Source organism: Monodon monoceros, unplaced genomic scaffold (genome assembly GCF_005190385.1).
Source record: "Monodon monoceros isolate NGI ecotype Baffin Bay Population unplaced genomic scaffold, NGI_Narwhal_1 Super_Scaffold_7, whole genome shotgun sequence".
In the NCBI taxonomy this organism is placed as follows: domain Eukaryota; kingdom Metazoa; phylum Chordata; class Mammalia; order Artiodactyla; family Monodontidae; genus Monodon; species Monodon monoceros.
In genome coordinates this window covers 102,517,583-102,542,360 of record NW_021703784.1, presented here as the reverse complement: position 1 = coordinate 102,542,360, position 24,778 = coordinate 102,517,583, and the positions used below count along the sequence as shown (strand labels likewise).

At 39.7% G+C, this 24,778-nt stretch overlaps 1 protein-coding gene across 5 annotated transcripts in view; it reads left to right on the top strand.

Annotated features, from left to right (window-relative positions):
* Positions 1 to 24,778, top strand: part of KMT5B (lysine methyltransferase 5B) — a 51,440-nt gene that overhangs the window by 10,011 nt on the left and 16,651 nt on the right. For 2 of the 5 annotated variants that reach the window (XM_029207490.1, XM_029207493.1), the window contains exons 2-6: positions 8,417 to 8,652; positions 15,173 to 15,320; positions 18,949 to 19,017; positions 23,349 to 23,514; positions 23,880 to 23,989. In XM_029207490.1, the coding sequence (XP_029063323.1) occupies positions 8,493 to 8,652; positions 15,173 to 15,320; positions 18,949 to 19,017; positions 23,349 to 23,514; positions 23,880 to 23,989 (653 nt within the window). In that variant the 5' untranslated portion in view covers positions 8,417 to 8,492. Of the gene's footprint in view, positions 1 to 6,082; positions 6,238 to 8,416; positions 8,653 to 15,172; positions 15,321 to 18,948; positions 19,699 to 23,348; positions 23,515 to 23,879; positions 23,990 to 24,778 lie in introns of all 5 variants that reach the window. The other 3 variants (XM_029207492.1, XM_029207491.1, XM_029207494.1) reach the window with 3 other exon arrangements.

The following is a 24,778-nucleotide window of genomic DNA, read 5'->3' as shown; positions in this document are numbered from 1 at the left end:
GGGTGGAGCATTATTATGCATTGGTGGGACTGCTCTTTTCAGGCACCATCCTCTTGCTGGTCTGATTGGGGCTTTGCCACCTGAGGCTACTTGAGAAAGCTGTTAAATTGGCTGAAGCAAAACGCATATGAGTTTGACTCTACAAAAGCTGGAAAAGGAAAGCAGAAATGATACTTTTAATAATGGCATGTCATTAGTAATTATTTTACAAGTATAAAGACCTATTCTTTGCTCTGGAGTTTGGTGCTAGATACCCGATTAGCGTTGAATCTGCATGACGGCTCCAGTTGTAGAGCAACAAGGGCTTAATGCTGAATTAAGAAGAAGAAAAATCCCCAAGACTTTTCTTTCGTACCACTAGGAGTAGTTGAACTCTGACAGGTCATCTAAATTCTTAAATGAGATTTATTTCTGACAGTGTTCATAGGAGCAAGTTTTAAGGTTATAGGTGAGATCATGGATTCATGGTAGCTTTCTAAGAAATTGGCAACTGGGCAATTACCCTGTCAAACTGCATTACAGAATTACAATGGAATAGTGATCCCAGATGCTTCTGATGGCTTCTCAGGGCTTCTTCAACTGGTCTGATTGTGTGAATTATTACTGTAGGATTCCATGGAACCTTGGCTATATGTTATTTGCAGATGAATTTGGAATAACCGTTGATAAATACTGACATGGAATTCTTTGGTACATATATTATAGAGTCCTTTTGTAATTTTAGATTTGAGGGGGAAAACTAATACCCACTGGGGCTTATGTGTAGCAGTTACGTTTGAGACTAGAAAGGGGGATATGATATGAATGGACCTGTGGTATGTTGGGCCTTGTGCTAGGTTCCAGTGATATGGAAGTGTACCTTAGCTCGTTTATACTGCAGTGGGGAAGGCAAGTGTCACCAAGTAATTACATAAAGAAGTGAATACAGTTGTGATAAACACCATGAAGGAGAAATATTCAAGCATGTACCCAGACAAATCTCCTGGGTGGAGGGGTGGGAGGTGGGGACTGATGGGCAGGCTGGCAGTAGCCCAAGTGCAGAGGCCAGTGGTGGGAAGATGCCTTGCACACTAGAGGGTCGTAAGCTAGGCTGTGTCTGGAGTATTAGCTGGAGCAAGGGGTGAGACTGGCAGGGCTGGATCATGCAGGACCTGTAGGCCTTGGTAAGTAAGGTAAATTCTGTTAATGGTAGTTCTTAACAGTTTCAGAATACTTTTATTTTTGCTATTGCATGTAATTTTCACATGTGAGATAGGCTGCACACATGAGGCCCTAGAAGGGGGAGTTGGTTTTTTACTTAACTAGTGGGATGTTGTTGGAACTGATAGTAGTCTGAGTAGTTTCACCCCTGGTCCACCTTGTGCTCTTTGCTCTTTTGGGGTGGGGGTGGGGGCTGTGTGTGTGTTTGTTGTTTCTTCTTTGGACAGTGCTTTCTTTCATTTCCATGCTTTTCATTTGTGTTTGTCTTTCTTGTGCTTATTTTAAATATAAAGCCCCTGGGAGTCGGGGATTGTGACACTTGAGCATCAGAGTCCACAAGCAAAGGCATCAGAAACTTGTGGAAGTAGTTCAGTGATATTTTTTCAGTTCCCATCAACCTAGAAGTGTGATATTTGAATTGCTGTGTTTAAAGTTTTAGAAGTTGGCTTTAACTTACACACATACGGATGATGCAGAAGGATTTTTGTGAAATCTGTTTTATTTTCCTTATATACACCTTTATTTTTTTATTACAAAGTAATATATGTTCATTTTGAAAAGTTGAACCTTTTGAAGAATATGTCATGTAACAGTTAAAAAAATTGCTTGTAATCTTTTTCTCCAAAGATAAAACTGTTAACTGGTGTATCGCATTGTTTTCTTAGCAAATTGTAACTGAATCGCTTGAAAAATGTTTGTTCTGCTTTTTCTCAATAAAGATTTTCAAAAGTGCTCTAGCAAGCTAGACCCTGCTTTTTAAAAATATATGTTATCTTTTCATTTTCAGCCACTTGGGGACTGTTTCCATGTCGATGGATAATTTCTCAAAGATAAACTGTCTGCAGACAAGTTCAGCTTGTAAACTGGTTAGAGTTCTTGCTAATGGCACAGGAATTATTTTGAAATTCTCGGTAGTCTTTCAGAATCAATATTTTCATTTTTCTGACAGATGTTTTGAAATCCTGATTTGTGTTTAGGATATTCAACAAAAAATTCCTTTCCAAAAGCTTTAAGTGAAAAAGAATTGAAACCAAAGTTCTCAAATTGGAGGTGAGCAGCTGAGCTCAAAAGTCACTAAGAGTTTATGATCCTTGTGTGTGTCCATAAAGGGACAGTGGGAGGCTAACAGAGTGTTGACATTTGTCGAGGGTCCATCACTGGGAATAGAGCGGGCACTTTACATAAACCAAGCGCATTTTTCTATGGAACAACTCTGTGGTTTCTTTAGAAACGTGAATATCAAGTATTGGGGGAAGCGGATTGTTTGGGTTTTTTCCAATTATAAATAAATAGGTTCACTGTAAACATTTTGGGGAAAAAATCTTTTCTTGATGTTAATCGCATTCCCCTGAAGACAGCCATTGCTCTTGGTGATTTGGATTGTATGATGATGTGTGTGTGTGCTTTTTACCTTTGTGGTATTAAAATGTGATTAAACTTTCCTCTTTAAATGCAACCCTTATTTTAGCAGTTTCCTAGCACGTTTTGTGTTGTCATAAATTGTGTGCATTTGATACTAGAATCTGAAGTATGTGCATCCTTCCCCACCTATTGGTCCAGTGAAACCTTTCCTGTTGATTTCCTGTTGATTTCAGGTAGTCCCTGGGGGTGGGTGCAAGGTGTGCCCATGCCAGAGCATAGTCACAGCTGCGTTTCCTTAGAGCCTGGTTGTGTCATTTTTGCGGACACTCATAAAAATAGAGGGGGCAAAGCCTTGCACAGAACCCTCAGGGATTCCGTCCATCAGCATACTCAGGTGATTTATTACTTCAGGCCAGAGAGCTCATTAATCTGTTCGTTTAAAAACTTTTTTTTTTTTTTTTTAAACAAAGATCCTTGTAAACTCTCTCAAGGCATGCTGGTCTCAAATTAACCTATTCCCACCATCTCCCATCCTGTGAATATTACATTCATCTTTTCTGGCACCTGAAATTTGGACTCTTTTTCTCTTGTTTGAAACAAATAACAAGAACTTAGGACTCTCTTTATTCATTATTCCTTAGAGTCCTTTCTGCCATCTCATTCTTTCCCCGTGAGCCCATGTTTCGAGACTTTATGTCCATTTCAGAAGTTCTCTGTCGTTTCTGAGAGAGGCTCACAGTGGCCCATCTGTCATGACTTTCAACTCTCAGAGATTTGCCTTATGAGCAGCTGCAGCCTGTGCCCAGCTGGGTCACTCCTTCCTGAAGCGCTGGGCCCTGGTTTGCTTTTGCTTCTCCTCCTGCCTCACTAGTTGCTCCTTTTAGTGTCCTTAGCTGCTGTTTCCTCATCTTGATCACTAAATATTTGGGTGTCCCTCAGTCCTTAGACTTCTTTTATCTCTACTTACTTCCTAGGTGATTTCCTCTTGCCCCATGGCTTGAAATCCCATTAGTCTCCTGACTCCAAGTTTATACATCCAGCCTGGGCCTGTCCTCCAGATCCAGCTGCCTAAACATCTCTGCTTGGTCTCTAGTAGGCATCTCAAACATGACCAAACTCCTGCACCCCACCCCCTGCCAAAACCCGACCTCCCTGTGGTCTTTGTCACCTCCGTAACTGCTAATTCCATTCTTCCACTTGCAAGCACATCTGAGCTGTCTCTCTTTCACACAGTGTCGGCAAAATCTTCAGAAAAGATCCTGAGACGAACCACTTCTCACCGCTTTTGCTGCTGCGAGCCACCAGCATCTATTTTCCCTCTCATTGATTGCTGTGGTCTCTAACTGCTTTCTCTCTCGTCCCCCCAAATTGTCAGTCGCTTTATTAGACCTGCTTTTTCAAAAGCATTCCAACTCTTCGCCACATGACAAGCATCCAGCATGGGCCTTTAACACTTAACTCCTGTCACTTCTCTGCTCTCTCCCTGGGAGTTAGTGCCCAAGTCGCAGAAGGGGCTTGGAGGCCCTCTGGCCTTCCTCCTGCCCCTCTTACCCCCTCCTCTGCTCCAGCCACACTGGGCTCTGTGCTGGTCCTCAGACACACCAGCTGCTTTGCTCCCTCGGCTTCGTACTTGCTCTTTGCCTGGTGCTCGCTCCTCAGTGCTGCCCCGCTTTTCCCCAGGCCCGCCCTGGCTCCACCTGAAACACTCCCACCACTTAGAAATCGCTTCATTTTCTCCAGGGTGCTGGCATTTATTTGTTCGTTTGTTGCTTCCCAGAGCTTTCTTCGTTAGAATAAGGCACAGGTGAGGGTGAGAAACATTTGCTGTATCCTCAGTGCCTGGAATAGTGTCTGGAATGTAGTAGATGTCTAATAATTTTCATGATTTTTTTTTTTTTTTTTTTTGCGGTATGCGGGCCTCTCACTGCTGCGGCCTTTCCCGTTGGGGAGCACAGGCTCCGGACGCGCAGGCTCAGCGGCCATGGCTCACGGGCCCAGCCTCTCCGCGGCATGTGGGATCTTCCCGGACGGGGGCACGAACCCGTGTCCCCTGCATCGGCAGGCAGACTCTCAACCACGGCGCCACCAGGGAAGCCCTCATGATATTTTTATATTGGGAAATCAGATCAGAGAAAGATTTGTAGCTGTTAGGCCATTTAAGGAGTCGCCAGTACTCCTTTCTTGAAAATTGTTTTTCTGCCAATTTTGGAATAAATTTGAGGTAATTTTAACTTCTAGATATAGTCAGTGGCCAGTTAGCTCGGATACGTCCACCAAGCCATGACCATGGTAGCGTTTCCATGTGAGCCAGCTGGGTTCCAAGCCAGAGAGACTGCACCCTTGCTCTGTTGGGAGGGGGGAGCTCTGGGGGAGCCACCCAATGTCTTCAGCTCCTGTTTCTCCTCCTAAAATATCCACTTGTGTTAGCTTGTGAAATTCCGTCTCCACCTTTAATGTGTAAGTGTTCTTCCAGCTCATAGCCTTACGGGAATGATCATGCCAACAGCAGATCCTGCACTCACGAGGGCAGAACAAACAGTGACCTGACGATGAGTAGAGTGTATGTTCGTTTTGAGCTAAAAGTTTATAAATAGCCCCCAATTTCTGATAGCTTTACTAGAACTGCTTTTACAAAATATTCATTGTGAGCTTAAGTCTTTTGCCTTAATGATAGCGGTTGTTATCTGGACGAGTGGAGAGTATTGGTGCCTCTGCTAGGATACATCCAGACATAACATACAGTGTGTTCATATTAGTGAAATTCAGCCATGTCTTGTGATTGACAGTGCTTGTTATGCTATGGTACCTTAAGTTCAAACAAAATAATATCAGTTGACTGCAATATAAATGAGACCCGGGGTTAGGAATTTGCTCCATTTTGGATCATTAACCCACATTTAATTGAACTGATGTGTAAGTTAGAGTGGATCTCAGTCTGTGTTCCACTCTGTGTTCTAGTACACAGTAGCTGGAGTATACTACTAAAATAATTTATTGGTGAACTTTTCCAAATTCTTGGTAAAACTTAGGTTGATAGGTATAATTTCCTCAAATTAAAAATTTTTATTCCATACTTCTTAAAATTTTGGTATTTGCTCTTTGCCCTAACAGACGAACAAATGAATGAATAAGTAACTTAGAACGATAGTTCTGACACTGGAAAACTAGTGTCAGAATCACCTGGAGGGCTTATTAAAACACAGATTGCTGGGCCTCTTCCCAGGCTTTCCACTTTTTATCTCTGAGTAGGAAGCTTGGTTGCGACTTAAGGATTCTCTGGAGAGGTGACTTGCTCTTTCTTTTGTCTCTTAATTCTGTCTAAAGCCACATTGCTCTTTTCTATTCCGTATAGTTACATTTTATGTGTTAATCATTGAGGAGTATTAGGGCTCCACAGAGTCTTAAAAACACATTCTTCCATCATTATCTATAAGTTGTATGTTATATGTGGGCGTTCTTGAGATGAATTGCCTAAAGGACCCAAAGCACTTAACCACCTTCTTGTTCTTTTTCTCTGGAGGTGCAGAGTCGGGGGTGAACCAGAAAGCATAATGGCAGGTAGTAGGGAGGTTGATGGCGGTGATGGCTGATTCCTGCCATGTCTTGCCTGTGCCAGAGCTGCTCCAGCCGCCTGTGACAGCACGAGCATCTTGAGGAAGAAGAGAATTTGAAGAGGTCAGGTTATAATTTATAGTTTAAAAAAAGTACAGAAGTGGCAGCTCCTTTGAGGTGGTTTAGACCACAACCTAATTTATTTATTCTTTCGTAAGTTGAGTGCCTTTGATCTGCTTTGTGCTGTACTAGAGAAAAGAAAAATAAGTTCCTGACCTCCGGAGCTCTCAGTCCATTAAGGAGGCAGACAGGCCTTCACTATATGGTGACATAAGGGCTTTTGCCCAGGTTTTTTTTTTTTTTGGCTGTGTTGGATCTTCGTTGCTATACATGGGCTTTCTCTAGATGCAGCGAGCGGGGGCTACTCTTCGTTGCGGTGCACAGGCTTCTCATTGTGGTGGCTTCTCTTGTTGCGGAGCACGGGCTCTTGGCACACGGGCTTCAGTAGTTGTGGCACGCAGGCTCTAGAGCACAGGCTCAGTAGTTGTGGCACACGGGCTTAGTTGCTCCACGGCATGTGGGATCTTCCCGGACCAGGGCTCGAACCCGTGTCCCCTACATTGGCAGGTGGATTCTTAACCACTGTGCCACCAGGGAAGTCCCTCACCCAGTTTTATAGTAGGGGTGTCCACCTGGATTTGGCAGTGAGGGTCAAGGAAGACTTCCTGGAACATGAAGGAATTAGCCAATCAAAACGACAGGTTGTCTAAGTATAAATATAAGATATTTGATCATCAATAGGGGGTCTTCTGTTTAATTTGGTAAAGTATTAGTTGAAAAATATTTAGCTTAGAACTGATGTATCAATATTTTACTTGCCCTTTCCTATTATTTAAGTAGCAGCATTTTTCTGGGTTTAGTGAAACCTACAAGAAGAATCAAAAGATAGGCACAATAAAAGTTGAATACTAATTGAATTTTAATAGTGAAGGAACCAAGAGAAAATTACATGTTCGAGAACAATTGTAAAAGTATCCTTAATATGGATCAGCTGTTGTTCACGTTTTTGCCTAAGCATGTTGCTCTCACCCACATTTTACCTCACTGTGAATTCACACAGAATTCCTGTGACATGAAAGAGACTGGAGGTCAAGTAAAAATTAATATTTTGTATTTGTGTTGGGCTTCATTAAAGGCATCTCCAGGTGTACATTTCTGGGAGTACTTCAGAATAATTTATCATGTGTACTTTTCTGTGTGTTTGGAAAAAGTGAGGGAAAATGAGCTCTGTCTGGTGTGGTGAGATGAGAGGCCCTTGGGCAGCAACGCCTGGTTCTCCTCTGGCTGCGGCTGCAGGCTGATTGTGTGGCATTGGGCGTGCTGCCTCAGCTCCATCTGCAAATTGGAAGAGTTATGCTAGAATCTTAGAGTTCCTTTAGCTCTCAAGTTCTGCTTTTACACTTTCTTATCCTAGAGCCTTTTTAGTCTGACTTACACTAAAGCATAATTCCGTAATGAGGTGATGTCATGGACATCCTTTCTCATTCCATTACCAACACATGTAATCTATTATACCTTCACTTCCGAAGGTCCTTATAAATTACAAACATTTCTCACTATCCAAGACATTTTGTTCCCAATTCAGCTAATTAAAATTCAGATAGTGAGGGATACCACTATATTAGCAAATACAATAATCTCAATTTTTGTTGCCATCGTAAAGGAATGCTAAGGCAGGTATTTCATGACGGGCAATACTTTGATATTCGAATGTTGGTCCCTTAAATATCCTGAATCCTGACTTCAGACTAACAGCAACAAAAGGATGTTACAAAGCTGTTGTGGACAAAGCTTAACTGAGATGCCTTTTCTTCAGCTCCTCAGAAGAGAAGAGAGAACTTCCTTGTTTCCTCACAGAGTTAATAGAATGTTACCAAAACGTGTAATTTGAGCAGGTTATTGAGCTATATACCTAGGTATCAGGGTAATAAGAAGCAAAGATGATTCCTACTGGCAACTGAAAGAGATAAATATTTATTGAGTACTTACTAGTTACCCGTCGCTCTTCAAAGCACAAGCAATGAGCAAGGCAGAACGAGTCCCTCCTCATTCTGGGGGCACCGTAGACCTCAGCGTGACGTGGGATGGAGGGGGAGCCAAGGTAGTCTGTGAAGAGCGGAAACACTAATTGCTAAGTTACTTTGAATACTCTGAAAATGTCTCAGGGGTCTGTGTAGCATATGGTCTTTTATGTATTTACCTCCCCATTTTGTTTTGTTTTTTCATGTTTTGTTTCTGTTAGGAGAGAACATTGAAATTATTCTCTAAGCTATTTGAAGAGAGTGACTAAATGCACCTGGGTCAGGCTGTCTGTGGGTATGAAGTGGTTGGGAGAATCCAAGAACATGGTGTTGAATGGCAGGAGAAATGGAGGCAAGTTGTCTAATGACCATCAGCAGAATCAATCAAAATTACAGCACACGGGAAAGGACACCGTGAAGGCTGGCAAGAACGCAGCCGAGAGGAGGTCAAGCAGATGTATGTACATACTTCAACTGTCACTCTTTTGATTGTGATATGGGGCAGTAATTCTTTCCACTTTGTAATGTGTATTCTGTTCTCTGTTGTTTTCAAAACAATTTTTTTATGTTCTCACAGTTAACAGTATAGTTTTTTTACTCTTTCAAAGTTATATCAACTTTTATTCTCATCAAACATTGTATACAACTCAAGTTTAATTCTTAATATAATGTTTTTATATGCATAACTTTATATTTTGTAGAATTTATAACTGAATGGTTATTTGTTCTATTAAAAATATTAAAGTACTGCTATTAAATTTCTTTTAAGTTCAAACTGTGTTTTTTTATATTTGATGTAAGTTTAAGTATGTATTTTTTTAAAAACTTACAGAGCAATATGAATGATAAAGTCAACCCTAATTTACATGATAAGTGGAAGTTAGGGCAGCTTTTCAAATTGTCGCCATTTCTTCTATTTATGTAGGGTGAACAGTTTATCCTAACAGAGAAGAAGTATTGATAATGAGTTACTTTTTTACCTCTACTTACTGAGAGTTCAAGAAAGTGTAGATTTGATACATGTTTCATAGTTCTTTTAAGAGTAGTAAAATGCCCCAGGATAAGTGTAAGCTAAGTAGGCAGCTATATAAATATTGTCCAAAATTAGATGGCCATGTTAAGGACAACTTTTTCTTCCTTCCTTCCTTCCTTCCTTCCTTCCTTCCTTCCTTCCTTTCTTTGCACCATGCGGCTTGCAGGATCTTAGTTCCCCGATCAGGGATTGAACCCGCTCCCTTGGCGGTGAGAGCGCGGAGTCCTAACCACTGGACCACCAGGGAAGTCCCAGACAACTTTTTATATTTCTTCTTTTCCTAAGGTTAATTTAGCCACAACTAAATAGCCTTAGTTTGTGTTGGAATTGGCCTACTTCCGGTAGATTTGGATTGATTAGCCTGGCATTTGCTACAGTTTCAGATAGAGTGCACCAGTTCTGATCTCATTTCCTTCTTACCTTTTATGGGTCTATGCTATTCACTGGGCCCAGGCTGCCCTTAACTTTTCCATATCAGATCAGGTCACTGTTTCTGTTTAAAAAACCAAAAAACAAACAAACCAAATAAACTAGACGATATCCCTGCTTGGGATAGGGGTAAGGAGAGAGCCCAAGACTGATGGGTTTGCCTCTACCTGGACACCTCCTCACCCCCTTAGCGTGTGGTGGGAACCTGAAGGAACTGAGAAATGTAGTGATTATGGCAGTGGTATTGGCTCTGGTCAGTAAATTAGGCATCTCTTAAATCTTTTTTTTTTTTTTTTTTCCAAATTGCTGTTGGCCTCCTTTTTGGACATCAGTGCAAAAAGGTCTTAATTAGTTTGGTTGTTGGAGGTACATAAGAATTTTGAAAATGACCATTACATGAGCTACACTTCGCCAAGTGTAGACAGATTTGGACGGATGGGTTGGAAAAACCCAGAGAGTGTGAAGATGAACAGCATCACATTGAATATTATTGGGCACAAATGGTGCAAAAATAGAGCCAATGATGAAGAGAAACAAAGCATTGCATCACCTTAGATAAACTGCAACGACTTCACCTAACATCAGAGCCGCAGAGTACATGAAGCAAAAATTCACAAAATTGAAGGGAGAAATCTTAGATAATTCAACAATAATTTGGAGACTTCAGTTCCCCACTTCCAATAATGGATAGAACAGCTAAGCAGAAAATCAAGAAGGAAAGAAGACTCAAATAGTCCTATACCAACTCTTCCTAACAGACATCTATAGAACACAGCAGAATACACATTCTTTTCAAGAGCCATGAAACATTATTCAGAATGGACCATAGACTAGGCCATACTTTAAGCCCCTCAATCAATGTAAAAGGATTGAAATCATACAATATATGTTCCGACCACAATGGAGTAAAATTAGAAATGAATAACAGAAATTTGGGAAACACAAATATGTGGAAATTAACTCACTCCTGAATAACCAGTGGGTTAAAGACAAAATCAAAAGGGAAATGAAGAAAGATCTCAATCAATAACCTTTCACCTTAAAACACCAGAAAAAGAGAGAGAGAGCAAACTAAGCCCAAAGTAAGCAGAAGGAAGGAAATAACAGAGTAGAAATTAACAAAATAGAGAATAGAAAGAGAATAGAGAAAATCAGCAAAGCTAAAAAGTTGGTTCTTTGAAAAGATCAACAAGAACTGGCAAACCCTTAAGCAAGACTGATTAGGAAAGAAAGACTCAAGAATCAACCTGGAAAGAGGAGACATTACTAGACTGCCTTAGAAAAATAAAAAGGATTGTAACAGAATACTATGGACAACTGTATACCAAGAAGTTAAGTAACTTAGATTAAGTGAACAAATTTCTAGAAAGTAATAAATTACTGAAACCGATTTAATAAATCTTATTTATACAAAATCTGAATAAACCTATAGCAAGTAAAAAAGATTGAATTAGTAGCTTTAAAAACAAAGCAAAAAAAACACTACCTACAAAGAAAAGGCCAATATTATCCTGCTACCAAAACCAAAGACATCATAAGAGAAGAAGACCTATAGACCAATATCTCTAATAAATATAGATGCAAAAATCCTCAATAAAATACTAGCCAACCAAATCCAGCAACAGATGAAAAGAATTCTATAGCATGCCCAAGTGGGATTTATCCCAGGAATGCAAGTTTGGTTTAATATCTGAGAAGCAATTGATATGATACCATATGAGTACAATCAAGGACAAAAACCATACTGTCATCCCAATAGATGCAGAAAAAGCACTTGACAAAATCCAACACCCTTTCAGGATAAAAACAGCAAACTAGGAACAGAAGGGAATTCTTCAACCTGATAAAGCTTAATGTCATATTTAATGGTGAATGGTTTCCCCTAAGATCAGGAACAAGACAGAACTATATTTGTTCTCACCACTTCTATTCAGCATTGTACTAGAAGTTCTGATTACAACCATTAGGTGAGAAAATGAACTTAGAGGCATCCAAATTGGAAAAGAAGTAGTAAAACAATATTTGCAGGTGACATGATTGTGTATATAGAAAATCCTAAGGAATCCACTAAAATATTAGAATAAATGAGTTCAGTAAGGTTGGAGGATACAAGTATACAAAAATCAATTGTATATCTATGCACTTTCAGTAAACAATCCAAAAATGAAATTAACAATTTCGTTTACAGGGCATCAAAAAGAAAAAATATTTAGCAACAAATTTAACAATAAAGTATAAAACTTAAACTCTGAAAATGATAAAACATTGTTGAAAGAAATTAAAAGAAGATCTAAACAAATGGAAAGGGCTTCCCTGGTGGCACAGTGGTTAAGAATCTGTCTGCCAATGCAGGGGACATGGGTTCGAGCCCTGGTCTGGGAAGATCGCACATGCTGCGGAGAAACTGAGCCCTTGTGCCACAACTACTGAGCCTGCGCTCCAGAGCCCGTGAGCCACAACTACTGAAGCCCACGCGCCTAGAGCCAGTGCTCCGCGACAAGAGAAGCCACCGCAATGAGAAGCCCACGCACCGCAGCGAAGAGTAGCCCCCGCTGCCGCAGCTAGAGAAAGCCCTCGTGCAGTAACGGAGACCCAACACAGCCAAAAATAAATAAAAAATACATAAATGGAAAGAAAAATAAATAAATGGAAAGACATCCCATGTTCATTGATTAGACAACTTAATATCGTTAAGATGGTAATACTCCCCAAATGACCTGCCTATTGAATGTAGTCCCTATCAAAATCTCAGCTGGCTTCTTTGCAGAAATTGACAGGCTGATCCTAAAATTCTTATGGAAATTCAGGGGATCCAGAATAGCTAAAACAGTCTTGAAAAAGAACAATGTGGAAGGTTTATACTTCTCGGTTCCAAAGCTTACTACAAAGCTGCAGTAATCAAGACAGTCTTATACTTGCATGTGGGTAGATATACGTGGAATAGAATTGAGAATCCAGAAAGAACCCTCATGTTTGTAGTCAACTGATTTTTGACAAAAGTGCCAATAAAATTGAGGAAAGAATAGTCTTTTCAACAGTTGGGGTTGGCAAAACTGTATATCCACATGCAAAAGAATGAAATTGGATCCGACCTCACACTGTATGTAAAAAACTCAAAATGGGGCTTCCCTGGTGGCGCAGTGGTTGACAGTCCGCCTGCCGATGCAGGGGACACGGGTTCGTGCCCCGGTCCGGGAAGATCCCACATGCCGCAGCGCGGCTGGGCCCATGAGTCATGGCCGCTGAGCCTGCGCGTCCGGAGCCTGTGCTCCACAACGGGAGAGACCACAACAGTGAGATGCCCGCGTACCGCAAAAAAAAACACCTCAAAATGGATCAAAGACCTAAATTAAAAGCTTATAAAACTCTCCAGAAGAAAACATACGCATAAATTTTCATAACTTTGGATTAGGCAGTGGTTTCTTGGATATGACACTAAAAGCACAGGGAACAGAAGAAAAAAAAAAGTACATGAAATTTACCAAAGTTGCAAACTTTAAGCGTTACCATCAAGAACGTGGAAAGACAGCTTACAGAACAGGAGAAAATATTTTCAAATCACATATCTGATAAAGAACTAGTATCCAGAATAAAGAACTCTTTACAAGTCAGTAATAAAAGACAAACTCCAGGGCTTCCCTGGTGCAGGGCACAGTGGTTGAGAGTCCGCCTGCCGATGCAGGGGACACGGGTTCATGCCCCGGTCTGGGAAGATCCCACATGCCGCGGAGCGGCTGGGCCCGTGAGCCATGGCCGCTTAGCCTGCGCGTCCGGAGCCTGTGCTCCGCAACGGGAGAGGCCACAACAGTGAGAGGCCCGCGTAGCGCAAAAAAAAAAACACAAAACTCCCATTTTTAAATGCGCAAGGGATCTGAATAGACACATTTCTCCAGAGATAGACAAATGGCCAATACATGAAAAGATGCTCAAAATCATTAGTCATCAGAGAAAATCAAATCAAAACCACCACTTCACAATCACTAGAATGTCTGAAATCAAAAGGACAAATAGTAACAAGTGTTGGTGATGATGTGGAGAATTTACATACACTATTTTTTGGGAACATAAAATGGTGCAGCCAAATGTGGTCTATCCACACAGTGGAATATTATTTGGCCATAATAAGGAATGAAGTACTGCTGCATGGTACAACGTGGATGAACCTTGAAAACATGCTAATTGAAAGAAGCCAGTCACAAAAAAACACGTATGATTCCATCTATATGAAATTTTCAGACTAGGCAAATCCCTAGAAACAGAGTAGATTAGTGGTTGCCAGGGTCTGTGGGGGAGGGAGAAATGGATAATAACTTCCAGTAGGTATGAAGTTTCTTTTGGGGGGATGAACATGTGCCAGAATTGATTGTGGTGATGGTTACACAATTCTGTGAATATACTTAAAACCATTGAATTGTACACTTTAAATGGGTGAACTGTATGGTATGTGAATTAAGTGTTAATAAAGCTGGTATAGAAAATATAACAACTTTGATAGTTTTATACATACCTACATGCAAATAATTTGATTCAAAATCATATACTGACCCTTTGGCAGGGACTTAGACATGTAAGTGTTTATTTCTTTATTGGAACAGTGGGTGAAAAGGTTAGACGTCTCACTTTGTCACTCATTCTTCCACCTCTTAATTTTGAGAGGCTTAAAGTTATACTGCTGGTATCCTCTGTAATTGCATGTGCTGACTCCACGAAGACCCTCAGTGACGTATACATCAAACGTGAATCAGCACTGATGAAACTTCATCCATACAAATTTGGCCTTGCTTTCCTCTCTTTACATTGTTTTCCTTCCACAGTTAAACCCAGTTCCTTCAGTTATCTTTTTCAGTCACTTCCCTATTTTTATCCGTTCCTTCAAAATCTGGTTCAAACAGGTGTTAGAAATAGGCCTGTCAGACTCTCTCTACTTCTCTCCCCTCTTCTCCTGCCTGGCTGTGTAATCACAGGCAAGTTTCTTAACCTCTGGGCCTGAGTTGCCAGCAAAGTGGGGATGATAATCACACGTCTGCCCACAAGCAGGAAGTGGAAGGTAATGCCTGGAGGCTCCGTTTTGGTTCCTGAGATTTAGCCTTCTGGCGCTTACTGCAGAGGGTATCTCGTGTTCCTCTTGTTTCCTTCTCATGCCAGCCCTGTCTGTAGCGGCCCTTTGTGCTGTCTTGCTACTGTGATGAACATCTGCCCATCTCCTGTGTCTCAACTCTTCCTTGGAGACGCAAGTAAGGCATCTGAGTCAGATTCTCACAACTATCCAGACCCCGTTCTTGGGAAACCTGATAATATTATCTAACAAAAATGCTCTCAATAACTCGGTTAATTTACTGCATTTGGTTTTCTGTTTTTGCAAAGGGTACTCAATTCTTAATTAGTAAAACTGATAGAAATAAGCAATTTCAATTCTTAATTACTAACTTGAATGGGCAGTGAAGCTAAAGGTTTTTAAGGTAGATTTAAGTAGTACTCAGTGCGAGTTAATTTTTCTTCTTTTTTCTTCTCACAGGTAATGGTAATTCAGGATTCGAAGGACAGAGTCGATATGTACCATCTTCTGGAATGTCTGCCAAGGAACTCTGTGAAAATGATGACTTAGCAACCAGTTTGGTTCTTGATCCCTATTTAGGTTTTCAAACACACAAAATGAATACTAGGTAATTTTGTCTTTATCCTGAGTGGAACAGATGATATTGTTGAACTTAAGAAAATAGATGGCTAATTTTACTTTCAGTCAAAATTTAAAATGACATTAAAGGAAAGATTTTGCTGCAGGAGGATTTTCCATGTGTGAGTCAAGAAAAGCAACATAAGCTTCCATGAGTTGTCAGTTTTAATTCTGTGTTCTTATTTTATCTTGGGATACTTCTATTAAAATACAGAGTTGGAGAGGCATCTCCATATTCTGTTTTAAATGTTGATGAGAATTACCTGAAAGAAATATGCATCCTGTAAAACCTTGAAAATGTGTATGATTTTTTTTCTACCTAAATTAGGTTGCATCAGTTTTTTTCATGATTTTATTACAAACTTTTATTCTTTCAAATACTTTCCACTGTATATAGGGAATTTTACCATTATGTTTTTTTTAACATCTTTATTGGAGTATAATTGCTTTACAATGGTGTGTTAGTTTCTGCTTTATAACAAAATGAATCAGCTATACATATACATATGTTCCCATATCTCTTCCCTCTTGCATCTCCCTCCCTCCCACCCTCCCTATCCCATTTTTGCCATTATGTTTTATCTTTGAGACTCAGCTAGTCATTATAAGTTAGAGTGAATATTTTTAAAGACATGGTTATATTCAGTATGCAGGTAAGAAAATAGATGTGTAACCACTTTATTGAGTATCAAATGCCATCTATATAAAATACTACATAGCTCTTGAAATCTGTGACCCTTTAAATTTCTTTATTCTAATTCTCTTAAACATCATCTCGCTCCCAAAAAGGCCTTTAGGTAATTTCATAATTAACTGCCGCCAAGCACTAAATCAGAACGTTACAACTTTGTGTTGCCTCTTAACTTCCATGGCAAAGGCTTTCGAGTGATAGAAAAGCCTAACATCAGGGATTTAGAACGTGGAACAGGTTCTGGACCACTGTTCATTCTTACCGTAGCTGCAGTGTCAGTGACTGCCCTAGAGGCGCTTGATCACCACAGGGGTGGTCACCAGTAATTAATTGGGGGCAGGTGATTAGAGGAAAATTGTGTGTCTGTTTTTTCCTATATTAATTCTGTCCCTTGCTAGAATTAAAACAAGATAATTCATTTATCAATTATAGTCTAAATCCCAAAAGAAGTAATTCAGGTTAAAATGTGCCTTTGGTATTTTCATGTAATTTCCTGTCATCATATATCTTTACTTACTAAAACGAAGTGAAAGTTGGGATGGACTTGAGAGATTATTTAAATAGTTCCCTGCCGTCAGAGGGGCACATACTTAAATTTTCTACATAGGCAAATGGATGGCTGTTCTCTGGAAAATCAGCAGAATTGGATGCCGTAGTGTCCAACTAAAAATCTAGTTTGCATTATTTTAAGCCCACATCCCCTATTTCCCAGTGAACCCAAGAGACCAGGGCTCATTCTCCTACTATTAGGGTCCTAATAGTATTTAACTCACCTGTTAGCCTTTTTTTCTCCGAGGTAAGAAATGTGATTCACTGTTTCACACAACAGTCTAGTGGCATTCAGAATATTACACAAAGGCCCATAATTACGGCCTGGAGTCATCATTGAAACAGATTCTGTTCGTTATGCCTTGTATACTGAAACATGGAAGCAAATAAACCATTTTTAAAAGTTTTCCATCAAAATTACAACAAAAGTTGTAGTGGCTTGGGAAAGAACTCCATGTATTCAGAAGCCCCCACGCTTTGACTATTCCAGAGGGTGAAGAGTTACCTGTTACTGGGTTCTGCGACAGTAAATAACTCATGTTTTCTAAAAAGTCCTCCTTGACAACTGCTTCTTTTAATTAGTTTACATATGAGTCACTTGGGGAATCTTGTTAAGATGCAGGTTCTGATTCAATAACTGTGAGGTGGGGCCTGAGAGTCTCCATTTCTAACGTGCTCCGAATTACAGTTGGGAAGCAAGGTCTTAAACCGTCTAGCCTACTGAGCTTTGTCCCGATGTGCTAAATGGATAGAAAGTTCCTTATCAGTCGTTTTCTAGGGCTCACTTTAAAACATGTAATCCTAAAATGTCAAGTTTAGGTTTACCACACAGATATTGTTAAAACTTAAGACCTTACCATATCCAGGTACCTCTAAATTCATATTTTCCAGTGCAACATTTAATCCTACTCAGACACTTCCTAAAATAGCCGTTCATGGTGTAGATAATGCTACTGCTCCCTGGTTAGACTACGCTGGCTTTGTAACAGTGTCGGCACTTAGGCCAGTGCGGTTGAGCAGTTGATGTTGCTGTGTCAAAGCAAGGTGTGCTCTCCGCCTTTCAGCAGAGGCATTCATTCCAGAGGTATTTTAACAGACTCTCGTAAGCTGACGTTTGGGGAATATACAGAATTTTTATTAATGAAGCTTGTTAATCTTAATGAAAGGTATATACATTTTCATTAAACTTAGTGGATTTATTTGAAAATTATCACTTATAGTTCTTTATCTTCTGAGCAAGAATTTACCAGAATGTCACTTACCCCATTTTCAAAGATATTTTATAGACAATACAGAAAATCTATAGTGCTTTATTTGAATAACCATAAATATTTCTTAAATTATTAGCTTTTTGTGGACTCCTCTTTCTTTGGGGTGCAAAAGAAGTGACTGGAGGACGTGATTGGAGCTTTGGGTTTTAATTCTCCAAACTGTCCGCCTGTTACTTATATAAGTGGTCTCTTTGTTCTCATGTTTATACATCTGTGATTTGAACTTAGTTTCTCTTTTTTTATGCCCTCCTCCTCTCTACTTATTTCAGTTGTACCTTCAGGAATACTGTTCAGAAACAGTAGATATTTAATTATTTGGCTATATTATGAATTGCCTATGTTTTTACTCTTAACATATCCCTGTATTTACTAAGAAGGCAGTCAGAGTTGTGGCATGAATGCCTAGAAAAAGCATAAATAAAATATTAATTTCAATTTATTGGGAAATGTTTCAATTTAGTTGACTTTTGTCAGTTATGAAACTTAAGTTCTTCCTTTTAACCAGAGAACAGAGTTGTTAGTAATACCTCTAATTTTTTTTAAAAAGCTAGTGGAGAGATGAATGTAGCGAAGCAGGAATGGATGCTTTCAGTAATGCGCCCTCGTTCGGGCTGCGTGACCAGCGATTTCATGGTATCCTGAGGAGTTGGGGGACATCACATTGTAAAGAAATGGGAAGAGTCCTCTCAGGGCACAGACTTCAGCCTGTGTAGTCCTTACTCATCCTTCCACTACTGTAACCATCTAATTTTTATTTTCCTTATTTATATATTTGATTATTCGTATCCACTGTTGAATATGAATTTATAAATCACTTTAAATGCCTCTTGAATATCAAGTGCTTGACTAGAAAGCATAAAGAAACTTTTCGACCTTCTAACTTAATATAATCAAGGGTAAAATGATGTTATGTGGGAAGGAAAGCGTTTTAGCTTCCTGGACTTTGTTATCATGCTAGGCCGACCCGTGTCTTCATAAAGTTCTTGAGTATCACAGCATTTTAGGGATTTCTGCTACAACCAATATTGTAAGTCTGTTTAGAAATTACAAGTACAAATTATACAAATAGTTTTTTATTGTTGTTGTTTGTTTTTGCATTTATATAGCGCCTTTCCTTCGAGGAGCTCAAGGCATTTTTCAAAATCTGACAGTTTTTCTCACAACAACCCTGTGAGGTAGGTAGAGAGCATTACAAACAGTAATAAGATACAAACTAACCTGTTTCAGCCTTTATAAATGTTCTTTTATGTTAAGTAATTGGAGGTGTCAGCATAAACACGATTTTTAGAACATTTTGCAAACCTTTTAAACTAGTTTGGTCTTAGTAATAGCTGTATTTAAAAAACGACTTGTACTCCATAACAGGGTAATTTTAAGAGAAATCTTCCAAAAATCAGGAGTCACTCCATGGGATTAGCTGAGCACTGATTGCAGGACTCAGCCAGGTATGTTTCTGGTTGCTGTTTATTTTCAGGTCAAGAAGGAATGAAGAGCTGTGGTCCTAGCATGACTCCTCCACTCGGCATCTACGAACTGTCAGTTCGCAGTTAATCTGTCTTCAAGGGGGAAATGTGTTCACGATGTTGACTCATGGTTTTATTTTATATCTTAAATATTTGAGCATTTTTCTCTCTCTTCCTCCCTCCTTCCCTTGCTCCCTTTTTTCTGTCCCCCCTCCTCTTTCCCCTCCCTCCAGTAGCTCTTGGTTGTACATGCTAATGGAAGGGCACGGTAGTGCAGCTAATACAAATCTGCAACTTTTCTTCATTGCCACAGTGGTCTCTTGGGTTTGGAAACAGAAAAACCAAATAGCAAGAAAACCTGGGAAGTCAGTCTCTGGAAAGAGTGGGGAACAGGTGTGTGGGAGTGTGAATTCATATGTTTTTTTCTGCCCCTTTTAGTAGTAAACAATTGTAAATGACATATTTTAAAATTTCTTATACCAGCCATTGATCAGAGAGGTGTGGAAAGAGAAAAATAAATGTTTGGTTTATTTAAAGTTGCAAATGTTAAATATTAAGAGGGAAGAGGGGCACGTTGATGTGGAAATGCCGAATACCTGTTTCTCTTGCCTCCCCTGCCATCCCAGCCCACCCCAGCCCACCCACCCCCAAATAGTCAATTTGTTTCCACCCCTTTCATGGTGCTGTCAGGGTACCAGTCAGCGCTGTCTCTGGCCAAGCTCAGTGCTGGCACGCAGCGGTGAATACAAGTCAGACCCTGTTCTCATGACAGAACGACACAAGAGGGCTCTCGTGGTTCAGATAAGAGCGGGGCCGAGAAAGGCCTGGGTAACAGTCCCAGTCCTTCCAGCAGTTAGCCCTCATTGGGCCTTATTTTCCTCATTTATGGAACAAGAGATAATTTTTAGATAATCTAAATTCTCTCCTAGCTTTAGGAGTCATGGCGTAAGGATAGCTTTGTGCAGTTCGTACGGGAGATTTAGAGTGATTGTGGTTAAGGAGAGGACAGAGCGTGTTTTTCTATTCAGTAATAGAAAATTAATTTTTTCTAAGGTCCTCAGTGCCTTTTGCTCTGGCCCTAATAGTTGTAACAATCTTATGTTATTAAATAATTTTTATTTCCCCGCAGTTTTTGTTACAATGGGATTTGACTGGAACTGTCAGCCAGGTGATTTTGATGTTCTTCTATAGGGTTATCGAAAACAACTGTCTCTTCCCCTTCCCATCTGCACCCAGAACCATTTTCTTCCTCCTTTGCCTCACTATCATTTCACGCCTATAGCAGCCAACTGTGACAGTAAGTTTTGACAGTAAATTACATTTTAAGTAAAGTAGAGGTTCTTGCTTAGTGGGCAACAAGGGACAGTTTTGGGGGTTTGTGTTTGAGGCAGTAGAAGGCAGGAAAGCAGAAATAAAAGTCCCAGGATATGTGGAAGGCAGAATATTATTAACTTAAGAGTTGATTATTTTGTGTTGGTTTTAGCATATAAATTGTTTGGCATCATGAACAAAGAGTAAACAAAAGGATAGCTGAAAGGTATTTTTAGATAGGAAGTTTCAGGGAGCGGAGAGCACACGTAAAACCTGTCAGGAATAGCCAGTGTCCATTCCAGGTCTGTAACTTACTTTCTGCCATGTTCTTAAGATCTTCAGGTGAACTTAGTCCTGCCTCTTGCTCTCTAATGTGTCGAGCCATGCATTTACTTTACAAGTGGCACCGTTGGTCAGTCCCACGTTGAACATGTAAAGATTGCTTGGCTCCTGTCGTTTGCAGCCCTGTCCATCACTTAACATCATGGATTATTCATTGTATTTGCTCAAAGTGAACTACTGCTTTTCTGTTTACTGCGTAAAACTCCGGTTATCTGTTTCCCATCACTTTGTATTGCCTGGAGTGGTGTGCCTTAGCTAACAGCTGCTTGGTGGTCTTATCTGTCCTTCATTTGCAAATAACCCCGTGGTGTAGGGTTGCAGCCAGAAGGATTTAGACTGGGTTTCTTAGAGAAACCCAATCTTGATGAAATCACTTAATGATGGCTGCAAGTAAGTAGTTTAATCTTATAACTGTATGGACGTTTGGATACTTTCACAGTTCTGCAAATCTTTATGTTAGTGGTTCTCTGATACCATAGTCTGACAGCCTAATTAAAGACATTCGGAATTGTCTAAAGGACTTCCACTCGTCTGTCTGTGAGGGCTGGTGTGCTAACTGATTGAAACGGGAAATAAAACAGGGCATTGTCCATTTCTTCATATGATGTCTCTAGAACTCCTTCAGATTGTTCTATTAGTAGTGTTAAGAGCTTACTGAAACTGGAGTCTGCAGCTAGTAAGCTCCTAGAGGTGTCAGCATGCTCACACATCTGAAGGCCTCTAGAGATCCTGCCTAGTAAATTGTGTTACTGTCCTGTTCCTCATGTCTCCCCTCTTCCTCGTTTTAGAACTCTCCTTTACTGTTACTCGCCAGCTGACTCCCTCAGCTCCTGTCATCTCTGAATCAAGCCTTAAGATCCTCTGCTTAGAATTTCTCTCACTTTGTTTTCCTTCTTTTGATTTTCCTTCCTGCCTATAGTAATATTCTGCTTTTTCTTTAGAAATCTAAATTCACCACTTTCCTCACGGCCCATATCAAAGTCAACTCCAAACTGCCCCCTTCCCAAACAAACCTCACACCTTAGTTATAATTTCCATACTTCAGAGTGCTGCTGCAGTGTTGTTTGTACCACATGAACATGCACTTGCATATTGATGCCTTGCTTATCTGTTTGATGCATGCATATGGCTTTCGGTCCCAGCAAAATTTTACCTTCAAGAACAGTAGCCATGTCTTCTAGCTTACATTTTCCACCATAGCACATGTGTACACAGCACCTAATAAATAAGCCTTGGTGAAATATTGTGGCTTAAAATCTTACTGAAATGTGATGAATACATTTGTGATAGCTTATTTGGAAAACAAAATACTGCTTGAATGCTTCCTTTGCTGGAGTCTATGCTAGATGTTATCTCAGTTTAGAATTCTCAGGTGTCTGCGATGTGCAGTTTTAGATGCTAGAGCAAGATTCATAGTTCAAATAGTTTTTCTCCTGAGACACTAATATTTTTTTCTTAATGTGTTTTATTTGAAGAACAGTCTGTAATTCCTTGTTTTGCTGGATGTTAATTTTAAAAAAACCTAACCTTATTTTGGAAAGTAGACCAAATGAAATCGACATGAGAAGAAATTTTGGAATTAAGATCCAAGTACCTTTAACCATATTACATGTTTTATTGAGAACATAGCTTCAAAATGAGTACAACTTAAGTTTTACTTGGGCCATGATTGTATCATGTGTTAATATGTGCATAGCCATGTGATATTCTGTAGTCATTATAGCTGATTTTACATGGAAGCCTTCTAAAATTCTACCCCAACAGTTTTTCCTTCCATCACCACCACAACAGTATCACCGCTAGAGTTGTACTTTTGCACACTTTTTGTTCTCTGAACGCAGTTATCAAAGATTAATTTGACATGGATGTTGGAACATCAAGGTGTGTTTCAAGACCTGTTGGGATGCTTAGTTTGGGGTTTTTCTAACTATGTACATAGAGGATGTTTTTGTTTATGGCATGATTTTGTTTGCTTCATCCTTCTTCTGAAGCTTATTGCCTTGCACTCTTCTGGCTTGATTCTGCATGTTTTAAAAAATTCTTGTCATTCTAACTCAATTAGATGAGCTCTATTCTAGATCTATTGTTTTGTACCTCCCAAAGTAGATGACTAGTTATAAAAGCCTGAATCAGACAGCTTTCATTTGAATCACCTGGTCACCTCTCAGTTAATGAGCTAACTGAAATAAAAATATTAAAGTATAGTTTGAAGAAAGAGAAATTATAACTCCTGGTGATCAATATTACTTTAGTAATAATCATCAAGATTACTTATTATTACTCTTCTGTTAGGTCTGGCTGTTTTTAGGTTACTTTTTTCTCAAGGTCTCTTAAGCAGTGGCCCAAGGATGATGGAAGATAACTAAAGTTATTGTTCTGATTTCTTTCAGATTTCGGCCTATTAAAGGAAGACAAGAAGAACTAAAGGAAGTAATTGAACGTTTCAAGAAAGATGAGCACTTGGAGAAAGCCTTCAAATGTCTGACCTCAGGAGAGTGGGCGCGGCACTATTTTCTCAACAAGAGCAAAACGCAGGAGAGATTGTTCAAGGAGCACGTGAGCTCATTAACCAAATTAGTACTGTTTATCTGTTTGCATGAGCCTAAATTGTAGGGAACACTGAAATTTTAAATGAAATTTTCATAAAACTAATCAATATGAAGACCTAATAACACATCAGATAACTTGTGTGATTATCCATAGAGAAAACTCTGTCATCCAGAAGGGAAACTTACTGTGAACTTTTAGAGTAACATAGCCAAGTCACCAGGTACACAAGTATGGGAAATTTTAAAATAACAAAATTTGTTACTTAATCTTAAATTTTTTCATTGTTGGTGGTGGTTTGCTTTTATAATTCTGAGGAAGTCTAGCAAGATAAATAATGTAAAGTAGGTGTCACTTTTTTTTTTCTGTTTTAGGTATTTATTTACTTGCGAATGTTTGCAACCGACAGTGGATTTGAAATATTGCCTTGTAATAGATATTCATCGGAACAAAATGGAGCCAAAATTGTTGCAACAAAAGAGTGGTAACTATTATACTAGTATAAACCTGTAAAGTAATTTTGTTTACAGTTCTCTCTTAAATTACTGTTCATGTGCTAAGAAAGTTGTAGGAAGGAATAAGGCCAGAGCTTACCCTAAAGGAGCCAGTGTAGTGCCAGTGCCTCAGCCCAGTGACTGGGGTCGGGACAGTGAAATTAGAAGTCTGAGTTGGGGACATCCCTGGAGGTCCAGTGGTTAAGACTTCGCCTTCCAATGCAGGGGTGCGTGTTCGATCCCTGGTTTGGGGGCTAGATCCCACCTGCCTCAGGGCCAAAAAACCAAACATAAAACAGAAGCAGTATTGCAACAAATTCAATAAAGACTTAAAAAAAATTTTTTTTATTAAAAATAAAAAAAGAAGAAGAAGTCTGAGTTGAACCAGATCCTCTCTCTAAGCCAGAATGCTTTGTGTTTTCCTTTCATTGAGTCTGGATGCCTGCTCAAGGACTACTGAGAGGTTAGGGACGCTGGGGTTGAATAACCTGGCGTCCAGAGTCAGTTTTTTACTGGCCTATAAGAAAGGTTACGTAGGAATTTCGTGCGTAGAAGCTTCCTAGCACAATGCCTGCTTCAAAATATATATATGTGTGCCAGCTTAAATAAAAGTAGTAAAGTTGAGCCCAGCTAGGAGGGATAAAAGCCATACATGAAAGAGAGAATATGTAATTATATCTTTCCTCTAATGCCTATTCCCTGCCTTATCTCCCAGAAGAAATATGTAACCCGTCTCTTACAGCACCCCGAGTATTTTTTTTTTTTTTTTTTTTTTTTTT